Here is a 12,647-nt window from a genome sequence, read left to right on the forward strand (position 1 = left end):
AAATCCAGAAGGAAGGAAGACTCCCAAACACTTTTTACGAAGCCACTATCACCCTGATCCCAAAATCAGACAAAGACACCACAAAAAAAGAAAACTACAGGCTGATATCTCTAATGAACATAGATGCAAAAATCCTCAACAAAATATCAGCGAACAGAATTCAGCAATACATTAAAAAGATCATACACCAGGATCAAGTGGGATTCATCCCTGGTATGCAGGGGTGGTTCAACATCCGCAAATCAATTAATGTGATACACCACATTAACAAAATGAAAAATAAAAATCACATGATCATATCAATAGATGCAGAAAAAGCATTTGATAAAATACAGCAACCTTTTATGATAAAAACCCTAAGAAAGTGGGAATAGAGGGATCATATCTTAACATAATGAAGGCCTCATATGACAAACCCACATCTAACATCATACTCAATGGGGAAAAGCTAAAACCATTCCCCCTAAGATCAGGAACAAGACAAGGTTGCCCACTTTCTCCACTTCTATTCAACATAGTGCTGGAAGTTCTAGCCACAGCAATCAGACAAGAGAAAGAAATAAAAGGCATCCAAATTGGTAAGGAGGAAGTAAAATTATCACTATATGCAGATGATATGATACTATATAGAGAGAACCCTAAAGACTCCACCAAGAAACTATTAGAACTGATAGATGAATTTAGTAAAGTAGCAGGATATAAAATTAATATTCGGAAATCAGTTGCATTTGTATATATCAATGATAAAATATCAGAAGGAGAAATTAAAAAAAACAATTCCATTTACAATTGCTCCAAAGACTATAAAATATCTGGGAATAAATCTAACCAAAGATGTAAAAGATCTGTACTCAGAAAATTATACGACACTGAAGAAAGAAATGAAAGAAGACATAAATAGATGGAAACACATTCCATGTTCATGGATAGGAAGAATTAATATAGTTAAAATGTCCATACTGCCTAAGGCAATATACATATTCAACGCAATTCCTATCAAACTACCAACGACGTTTTTCACAGAAATAGAACATATAATCCTGAAATTTATATGGGACCATAAAAGACCCTGGATAGCCTCAGCAATCTTGAGAAATAAGAACAAAGTGGGAGGTATAACGATACCTGATTTCAAACTATACTACAAGGCTACAGTAATCAAAACAGTATGGTACTGGCATAAAAATAGACACATAGATCAATGGAACAGAATAGAGAGTCCAGAAGTAAAACCATGCCTATATGCCCATCCAATCTACGACAATGGAAGCAAGAATGTACGATGGGGTAACGATAGCCTGTTCAATAAGTGGTGTTGGGAAACCTGGACAGACACATGCAAGAAAATGAAGCTGGACCACCTCCTTACACCATATACAAAAATAAATTCAAAATGGCTTAAAGACTTAAATGTAAGATCTGAAACCATAAAATATCTAGAAGAAAATATAGGAAGAAACTTCATGGACATTACCCGGAGTAAGATTTTCAGTGATATATCCCCTCGCGCGAGGGAAGTAAAAGAAAAAATAAACATGTGAAATTCCATCAAACTAAAAAGTTTTTTCACAGCAAAGGAAACCATCAATAAAACAAAAAGGGATCCTACTGAATGGGAAAAGATATTTGTCAATGATATATCTGATAAGGGATTATATCACAAATCTATAAAAAGCTTACTCAACTCAACTCCAAAAAAACAAACAACCCAATTAAAAAATGGGCAGAGTACTTGAGGAGACATTTTTCTAAAAAGGACATACAGAAGGCAAAAAGACATATGAAGAAATGCTCAACCTCACTAACCATCAGAGAAATGCAAATAAAAACCACAATGAGATACCACCTCACTCCAGTCAAAATGGCTATCATCAATAAATCAACAAACAACAAATGCTGGCGCGGATGTGGAGAAAAGGGAACGCTAGTGCACTGTTGGTGGGATTGCAGATTAGTGCAGCCACTATGGAAAACAGTATGGAGGTATCTCAGGAATCTGAAAATGGAACTACCCTATGATCCAGTAATTCCACTCCTAGGTATCTACCCGGAGAAATCCAAAACTCCAATTCAAAAATCAGTATGCACACCTATGTTTATTGCAGCACTTTACACAATAGCCAAGATATGGAAACAACCGAAATGCCCATCGGTAGATGACTGGATTAAGAAGCTGTGGTACATTTATACAATGGAGTATTATGCAGCCATAAAGAAGAAAGAAATCTTATCATTTGCAACAACATGGATGGATCTAGAGAACATTATGTTAAGTGAAATAAGTCAGAAAGAGAAAGACAAGTACCATATGATCTCACTTATATGCGGAATCTAAATTAAAGAATATGTGAATGAACTAATCAGAGACAGTTTTGAGGACACAAAGAAAAAACCTAGAGTTGTTAGATGGGCGGGGGCTGGGGGGGTTGGGGATAAGGGGAAAGGTGAAGGGATTAGGAAGCAGCTGGTAACCACAAGATGGCCTCAGGGTTTTCTGAAAATTAATTTGGGGAATTTATTCAATAATGTTGTAAAGATTTTGTTGGGTATCCGATGGACATGCATCCTATTTGGGAGACCACCTCAGAGATAATGTGGATGCCTGATCATGGCATTGTACACCAGAAGCTAAACATTAATGAATGCCAACTATAATTTTATATATATAATGTGATGGCTCGGTGTGAGGTCAGAGGGATAATGGATGGGGGGAGGAGGGTTCACAGTGTGAGGGATATAAATGATGAACGTCTAAGTATTACCTTGTCTTGTACAACTGAAACTAATAAAAAAAAAATAAGAAAATGTTAATACGTTTAACCACATTAAAGGATTAAAGGAGAACATTTTTCAATTGATGCAGAAAAAGTATTTGATAAAATTAAATACGCATTTATGATAAAAGTTTTTTGCAAAAGGAATAGCAACAGGAGAAATTTCCTATCTCCCCTCCCTACCTACCAAAAGTTAAATATTATTTTAATGGTAAAAATTATAGAAGCAGTATAGTGAGGGGAAAAAAATACAAGGATGTCTACTATCTGTCACTATCTCTTCTAAGAAGCTAACTCTGAATCTTACTGTACGTTTCATACCTCCACGTGTAGCACTTAAATGTCTTCTGATCAATTCATATGTGTAGAACTGTCTCCCTGCTTTGAAGCAAGCTCTGTGAAGGTACCCACGCATCAGAACACTTTTGTGTTTTCTACAGCATTTTAGCACAATATTCAGCATATACCAGGTGTTTAATAAACACATTTGATTGAATGGCATCAAGAAATGTCCCCTGAAGTGATTTAAAAATAACTTTCCTTTTTTCTGATTATAGAACTAATACTTCTACATTGTAAGGAATTGAAGAATTCAGAAAGTATAAAGAAGAAATTGAAAATAACCCCAATCTCTCCTGCCAGAGATAACTTCTATTGACATTTTGGTGCATTTTTCTTCCATGCGCATTTTAATATAGCAAAACTTATACTCTGCAGATGTAATTTTGTACCTTACTACTTTCTTTTTATAGAAGCATTTCATTATAGCCATAATTTTAAATGGTTACATGATAGTAAATGTCACAACTTACTTAGACATTTCCTTATTGTTAGATTATTGTTGTCATTTCTGTAAATGATATTTTTGTGCATACATATTTTTCTGTATATTAGATTTTTTCTTAGGCTAGGCCATTGCAGTGTTGGATATAATTTGTTTCCTGCAAACATTATTGTAACCCTCAAAACATAATGATCTTTTTTTTTTTTTTTTTTTAACTGGGTCTTTCTGTCCTTCTCCCCTCCCTCCAACTTCTGGTTTAACTACAGAAGAAAAAGTAGAGGAGACAAGGAAAAAGAAAATAAATATGTAAAAAGTGGGCTATTTTAGGTGGAAATCAGAACCAAGGATGTTGTTAGGTGAATTTTTCCTCTCCCCTGACCATCCCCATGACCCCTCGCCCACTTCCCATTCTCTCTCCGTCTTTCTCCAGCAGTCTGTCATTTTTCCTCTAGTAAACCATTTGAGAAAAAGAAATTCTTACCATAATATTTCCAAGTTCTTGTATTTTGTCTCTGTATAAGTTTGTCTGGGTTTCTTCTTATTTTCAGTTGCTCCATTACCATTTATGTTAGAAACAAACTGAAAGCCTTTCTGGCTCAGAGGCACTTGTCTCTTAGTAAGTTCATTAAGGTAGTTCAAGTCCATATGGGATAGAGTGTTGATTTGTAGCTGCTGGTATGAAAGTCTTCTCTCTTCTTGGTCTTTGCATCCTCTTTCTCTATTAAAATTCATCTCTGTGTGATATCCAGTAGAGTTTTTATATAATACCTTGTCAAAAGGCCGCCGTGGTGGAGCAAATTTATTGGAGGTTACTTTGGGATCCTGGCTCCTAAGCGCACTTGCCTGTTGCAAATCATTGTTAGGGCCGTTCATAATCCCAATTGTTTCATGCTTTATTGAAGTATCAATAGGCTTATTTTGGTTTTGTTGCCGTCTGGGAGTGTTATTCTGGTTTCCTTGACTGACAACTATCTCTTCAGTTACCAGAGACTTCAGGCCATGATTGTGCTTCTGTTGTTTTTGAATCTTGTTCTTGGCTGCTCTTCTGGAAGATTGCTGCTGGCCATTAGTGGTTTCAGAAGATTGATCTCTTGGTACATTATTTGATTTTGCACTTTCATATTGAGACCAGTGTTCCTGGTAATTACAAAAAGATATTTTTGGTTAGTATGAAGTTAAAAGATTGGTACTCTTCAGGAATTTTGAATTAGTGTTTTTCAAACTGGGAGTTGGAATTTCTAGGTAGTTGACCATGAAATTGAAAGGAGATAAAGAGAAGGTTCAGATGGTACTTTCCTAATTTCAGGCAATGAGAGAGTGATTAGCTATGTGATTCCTCCTGGCAATTTCAGATTATGAATTTTCTAAAAAGAAATAGAAAGTTTAGAATTGGCTTTATATTAAGGACAAGTCTTTGACTTAAAATGTTGTAAAATGAGGTGTTACCAAGTGGTGGTGGAAGAAGCTTTACCTCTAAAGAGTTGTGTACAAAGAAAGTGCAAATGTACATCAAAATGTACATGCAAATTTATTTTAATTAAGATGACTATTTTTAAAAATCTTAACCAGAAAGAACATCAATGATTTGCTTTACCAACAAAGTACATGGTTAATATGAAATGCAATTCAGATTATCAGATCTTCTCACTCATATAGCTCCGAAGCTAGAAATGACCTCTTCACCAGATGAAAAAATTAGATTTTATTCAGAGGATTATAAGAGTCTGTACTGTGATAACACATCTGTGAAACCACGAGAGTTGTTTTGCTTCTGTTCTTTAATATAACCTGTACTTAGGCAATCAAACATCTGGGGGAAATATTTCAATTTCACAACAGTCTTTATGCTTTTCAAAGTCTGTCACGTAACAACAAAATGTACTCCTGATATAATAGATACACTATGTAACTATATTGTGCTAAGCCATTTAGAAATACTTTCCAAGGAAAAAAGCACCCATTCCTTTGTGAAAAACTAGCTGAATTAAGAGGCCTTTGGAAAGAATGATTAAATCCTTGCTGAAGACAGTAAGATGACTATATGCATCAGTGTGTTATATAACCGCTACATATTTCTTCCTTCCTGAACACACTATAAAATACCTCTATGGCCTATACCTACGCAATGTTAATTGAAAAACACAAGTTACCTTGAAGAAAAAAACCTTGAAGTAAATAAATCATGCTTTTGCTTAAACTGTTTTAGCTTGCTATGAAGAATGACCAATGTACTGCAATGAATTAAACCTTCATTTCACTTTTCTGATACAATGGTTAAGACTCATCCTTTTCCTGTGTAATATTAAATGGTATTCTATTTTGAATGAAATCTCATTATAACGATAAGGTTGAGATGATTTAAAACAGTAATATACAATATTACTTCTTATTTCTGATTTTAAAGGAATAATGGCTTATAATTTGACATTTATAGTATGTTCTACTTAGAATTTGAGTTTTCTGGAGGATTTGCGAGATCCTGATTAGCTCCTCTAAACGTTAAATTTTACCTGTGATGCCCTAGAAAACTTCATTTTCTGTATTTCAATTAAGAAAGGTTCTTCCTTCTATGCAGTATATTGAGCTTCTGGGAAATGTGGGCAAGATGGTTCTGTAATTAGATGCCCAAGAGCATCCTTCCATGTAGTGGACCACAAGAAAACTGTAGTTTTATAAGACCATGTTTCCCCGAAAATAAGACCGAGCCGGACAATCAGCTCTAATGCGTCTTTTGGAGCAAAAATTAATATAAGACCCGGTCTTATTTTACTATAATAAAACACTGGCTCTATGTAATAATAATATAATATAATACCCGGTCTTATATCTCATATTAATTTTTGCTCCAAAAGACACATTAGAGCTGATGTCTGGCTGTTGTGTGGGGCGGCCTGCGGGGTCTCTGGTCCTGCTCCCCACATAAGAAAGCAGGACATGGTGAGGCCAAAAAGGAACACCCATGGAGCCATAAGTAGGGGAGTCATACCACTATATTCTCACCGGCGGAATCCGCCTCTCTGCAATCCGCTCTTGCTAGCCCCCATTCCTTCTGCTAACATAGCCACAGCAGTTATATTAGTGGCCAATGGCCTACGGGTTACAGCTGACGGCCAACTGATCACAGTATATGACCATTTACTACCCAAGCCATCACCTTTCCACATGAGGTCGAGAGCCTAGAAACTGCTCTCTGGGGCTCTGTCCCCACACTCCACCCCTACAGGTTCTCGCCTCACAATCTATGCGACAAGCGTCTTCCACAAGGGGCCCTGTGCGAGGAGCCTGGAGGTGAATGCAATATCCTGGACACAGCCAGGCTCTCTGAGCACAGCCAGGGTTTCTCAGGGCACCACCAGTACTTCTGGGCACAGCCAGACTTCATGGGCTTCTTAGGGTACCACCAGTCACCCTGGGCACAGCCAGGGTTTCTCAGTGCACTGCCACTCTCTCTGGGTTCAGCCAGACTTCCTGGACTCAGCCAGGGCTCTGAGGGCACTGCCACTCTCTCTGGGCTCAGCCAGGGCTCTCAGGGCACTGCCACTCTCTCTGGGTTCAGCCAGACTTCCTGGACACAGCCAGGGCCTCTCAGGGCACTGCCACTCTCTCTGGGCACAGCCAGACTTCCTGGACTCAGCCAGGGCCTCTCAGGGCACTGCCACTCTCTCTGGGCACAGCCAGACTTCCTGGACACAGCCAGGGCCTCAGGGCACTGCCACTCTCTCTGGACACAGCCAGACTTCCTGGACTCAGCCAGGGCTCTCAGGGCACTGCCACTCTCTCTCTGGACCTCTCAGGGTACCGTGCTGGAACAACAGTGGCTCACAGTCAAGGTGCCTACATATTATCAATGGTGGCCGGTCAAGACACAAAAGCAAACATCCGCCAGTTCCACTACATGGTGGTACGTTCCCAAGTAAACAGTCAAGCGGTCTATTAAAATAGGGATAGAAGGCAATTCCCCATAGTCCATAGTCATTCACCAGGGCTGTCCTGGGGGTGAGGGATGACCTTGACCTCACCCTCATCTCCCACGGAGGACTCAGCAAACATTTCCTCCTGGGACAAGTCCCGCATCCGGGCTGCCTCAGCAAGCACTTCCCAGCCCACAGGGCGGCAACAACCTTCGCTTTCTCCGGCCTCTGCTGGTTGGGGAACCATCCACGTCTTCCCACCCCTCCACGGGAATCGAGCTCTCCGGCAGCTGCTCCTCCTGGTCTTCCTCAGACTGAGCTTTTATACGCACAAACTGCTCCACTGCACTTTGGAAAGCTTTGGCCGGCACCATATACTGCCAACTATGCCATGTGTCATGCGGGGTGGCCTGAGAGGTCTCTGGTCCCGCTCCCCACATAAGAACGCAGGATATGGTGAGGCCAAAAAGAGACACCCATGGAGCCATAGGTAGGGGAGTCATATCACTATATTCTCCCCAGCGGCATCTGCCTCTCTCCAATCCACTCTTTCTAGCCCCCATTCCTTCTGCTAGCGTAGCCACAGTAGTTATATTAGTAGCCAATGGCTTACGGGTTACAGCTGACGGCCAACTAGCCACAGTTGATGGCCATCTGATCACAGCTGATGGCCATTTACTACCCAAGCCATCACCTTTCTATGTGAGGCCAAGAGCCCGGAAACTGCTTTCTGGGGCTCTGTCCCCACAATGGCTGTCTTATTTTTGGGGAAACATGGTCTTACCGGTGTGTTCATGAAACAGCGGCTTTTTTTCATGGCTGATACCACTGTTCATGAAGGGCAAAGAAGACTCCATTAGCTATTAATGCTGATAATGTCATTCATTCCAATATTTCTTCAGCTTTTCAATTGCTAGAAAAATAAGTGACCAGAAACTCTTTTTCTGCTGCCATCCGACTGTATTTGTCCCAGTTCTTTCCCCTCATTGCAACCAAGAAAGAAAAAGAACCTATCAGCAATTTTTTTCCTAGGGTACCAGACTCGAAATCTGGGATTATCAGTTGGTTTTAATCATGTTGTACCTTTGCTGCTGACAATTCAGATTATAATATTCTTCAGAGGGTGCTTTGTCAACAAGGCCAAGGACTCATTATTTTACGAAACTTCAATTGTCTCAAGTGTTAAATCCACTGTTCACGTAAATGTAAGTGCCCAGAGATGGCATTTCAGTCCCCAGAAAGAAAGACATTTATGGGCTTGATGTGATTTCTCTCACTTTCCCAGCAGCCTACTTGAGATCTGCAGTTTACTGAAGATTTATTACCCTACAATTGAGGCATCAGGTGTCACCCTTTAGGTGGCAAGACCTGAGTTCCCTGAAGTTAATATATAAAGCTATTCTCAGGCGATTTAATCTCCATCAGCAGTGAAATCCTCTATCTCATCCTGTTCACATTGGGGTTCTTTTGTTACCAACACGCACAATCAGTCCATACTACATGCACTCAGAGTAACTGCTTAATGGCGGTAGGCTTTGCTGGCACACACAGAGCAGGGTCCTTTGGCTGGAGTGTTAGCATTGGGGAATCCTGATGCCTAATGCTGGGAGGATAATTTCTTAGTAAGACTCATACTTAGTTATTAATGTTTGTTCCTACTGTGTCATCCGAGGGAGGTTCACCCTCAACCCTGTGAATGGCAGCACCCAGCGATTTCACTTTCAGGTTTTCATTTTCACCTGGCATAAGCAGAGCAGAGAATGGATGCTCTGATCTCAACCAAGAAGTTCATCTGCTTTAAAACAAAACCCATTCTTGCTCTTAAGGCGAGCACACACAGCTTTCTACTTCTCTGGCAGTTACCCTGATCAACCCTGCAGTCCTGGGGGTTGTGTCTGACCTCCAAAATGAGCGCTGACATAGAGAAGTTTCCGTTGTGTTTATTAACGATAAAACATGAGTACTTTGAGCTTGGGTTACAAATTTCATCTGATAATAGTAAGAAAACTTAGAGCACACTGTCGTGCGGGGCGGCCTGCGGGGTCTCAGCTCCCACTTCCCACATAAGAACACAGGATACGGTGAGGCCAAAAAGGAACACCCATGGAGCCATAGATAGGGGAGTCATACCACTATATTCTCGCTGGTGGCTGGGTTGGAGACACAGGAAGCAGGAACCACACTATCTGCAACCTGCCGTCTGCTTCTCTCTGCCAACCAACCCCACTTGCTAACTGCAATCTGCACTTGCTAGCTCAGCCACCATCTTCTTGCTAGCCCCCATTTGCTGCTAGGGTAGCCACGGCAGTTATATTAGTGGCCAATGGCTCACTGGTCACTGCTGACAGCCAACTAGCCACAGCTGATGGCCATCCAATCACAGTTGATGGCCATTTACTACCCAAATGAGCACCTTTCCATGTGAGGCCGAGAGCCTGGAAACTGCACTCCTGGCTCTGCCCCCACACACACATATCAACTGACTCCAATTTTTAGCAGCTCTAAGGAAAGACTCTATGTTCAGATGAAAAAGAAGCATGGCTTTTGATATTATTGGAGGCAAACTTTGGAAAGGTGGGAAGATTACTTAGGATGCAATTACAAGGACTTTGAGATTAGTCAAAGATCATACACACCGTTCACACTATCATTCCTTTTCCCTGCCTAGAAAGTCAAGAGTAATTTAAAAGTGGCAAGAAAGAAAACATCCTAGTTCATCCTTTTGGAAGTTTACTGAATTGGGGAACTTTCTGTTTTATCGACCACATACTCCTCGCCTTGGAAGGATATTCTGATAGTGAGAGTGTGCTCCCTCGCGCTGGCCGGCAAGGCTCAGGCCCTCAGCTAAGTACTGTGTGCATTTCTGGTACACAAAGAAAGTGCGGTTTGGAAAACCTGTGAAGATTTACAGGGGAGCACAGAATGATTCAGGACAAAGGACCTGGAGAGGTAATGTGAAGAGGGATTACTTGGCTTGAAGTAAAGATCTTAAGCTTGTGTAGGATGCTTACATAGAAAATGATGATGATGCCCAGCCATTCTCAATATTTTAAAGATGAAAATACACAGGATTAAATTGTCTCAGGGACCTTGCTTCTGGCATACCTCCTTTCTTTCCTAGCCCTATCTCTAGTTTCTCATTCCTTCCAGCATGTAAATGTGTTCAAGTCTCTTCTACTACAAAAATGAGAGAATTCCCTCACATGATCTCATTCGCTGGTTAAACCTCCTCCTCTCTTAATCCACAGCCAAGCACCTTGAAAATGTAGGCTGTACTGATCTTCATTTCCTCATCTCTCGTTCAGACCTCTACACCCTCCTAGAGCATTTATTCTAAACCCCACTGAAACAGCTCGGCTCAGGCCACCCACAACCTCTTACTTGCTAAATCCTATGGGCACCTTCACCTTTTTCATTACTTTTTTCTTTTTCAAACTTACAAAATCATTTAAACTCGCACAAAAATTTACAAGGATAGCACAGAGCTCCCAAATATACTTATTAAGATTTATCAGTTTTGATCATTTTGCACATTTCATCATTCCCTCTCTGTCTCTCCATGTGTAGATACACACAAATTTACAGATATATAATTTATATTATTAATGTTTGTTATTATTAGTTTTTTCTGAATAATTTCAAAATTGCATATATGAGTTGCATATATCATTCACTTTTAAAAAATTTATTGGGGTGACAATTGTTAGTAAAATTACATAGATTTCAGGTGTACAATTCTGTATTATATCATCTATAAATCTCACTGTGTGTTCACCACCCAGAGTCAGTTCTCCTTCCATCACCATATATTTGATCCCCCTTACCCTCATCTCCCGCCGTGCCCGCCCTTACCCTCTGGTAACCACTGAACTATTGTGTGTGTCTATGAGTTTTTGTTTCTCATTTGTTTGTCTTGTTCTTTTGTTGTTTTTGGTTCATATACCACATATCAGTGAAATCATATGGTTCTCTCCTTTTTTCTATCTGACTTATTTCACCCTGAATCATAATCTCAAGAACCATCCATGTTGTCACATATGTTCCTATATCATCTTTTCTTACCGCTGAATAGTATTCCATTGTGTATATATACCACAACTTCTTTATCCATTCATCTATTAAAGGACATTTTGGTTGTTTCCATTTCTTAGCCACCGTAAATAAAGCTGCAATGAACATTGGAGCACACGTGTCTTTATGGATAAATATTTTCAGATTTTTTGGTTAGATACCCAGGAGGGGGATTGCTGGGTCATATGGTAATTGAGGAACCTCCACACTGCCTTCCATAGCAGCTGCACCAGTCTGCATTCCCAACAACAGTGTATGAGAGTTCCTTTTTCTCCATAGCCTCTCCAACACTTCTTACTATTTGTCTTGTTGATGATAGCCATTCTGACTGGGGTGAGGTGACATCTCACTGTGGTTTTTATTTGCATTTCTCTGATGATTAGTGATGTTGAACATTTTTTCATATGTCTATTTGCCATTTGTATGTCTTCTTTGGAGAAATGGCTCTTCAGATCCTCTGCCCATTTGTCAATTGGGTTCCTTGATTTTTTCTTGTTGAATTGCATGAGTTCCTTGTATATTTTGGATATTATCACCTTATCAGAGGCACTGTTTGCAAAAATCTTCTCCTGTTCAGTTGGTTGCCTCTTTATTTTGTCGATGGTTTCTTTTGCTGTGCAGAAGATTTTAAGTTTCATATAGTCCAATTCGTTTATCTTAGCTTTTACTTCCATTGCCTTTAGAATCAAATTCATAAAATGCTCTTTGAACCCAAGGTCCATAAGTTTAGTACCTATGTTTTCTTCTATGCAGTTTATTGTGTCAGGTCTTATGCTTAAGTCTTTGATCCATTTTAAATTAATTTTGGTACATGGTGACAGATAGCAGTCCAGTTTCATTCTTTTGCACATGGCTATCCAATTCTCCCAGCACCATTTATTGAAGAGGCCGTCTTTCCTCCATTGCATGTGTTTAGCTACTTTGTCAAAAATTATGTGTCCATATTTATGTGGTTTTATTTCTGGGTTCTCAATTATATTCCATTGGTCTATGTGTCTGTTTTTCTGCCAATACGATGCTGTTTTGATTATTGTAGTTCTGTAGTAAAAGCTAAAGTCAGGGAGTGTAATACCTCCGGTATTGTTTCTTTTCTTAAGATTGCTTTGG

General features: G+C 39.8%; 1 protein-coding gene across 2 annotated transcripts in view; it reads right to left on the reverse strand.

Annotated features, from left to right (window-relative positions):
* JHY (junctional cadherin complex regulator) overlaps positions 1-12,647 on the reverse strand; it is a 108,307-nt gene that overhangs the window by 25,634 nt on the left and 70,026 nt on the right. For both annotated transcript variants that reach the window (XM_081037732.1, XM_081037731.1), the window contains one exon: positions 4,040-4,695. In XM_081037732.1, the coding sequence (XP_080893858.1) occupies positions 4,040-4,695 (656 nt within the window). The remainder of the gene's footprint in view (positions 1-4,039; positions 4,696-12,647) is intronic.

Source organism: Rhinolophus hipposideros (assembly GCF_964194185.1).
Source record: "Rhinolophus hipposideros genome assembly, chromosome: 24".
NCBI lineage: Eukaryota > Metazoa > Chordata > Mammalia > Chiroptera > Rhinolophidae > Rhinolophus > Rhinolophus hipposideros.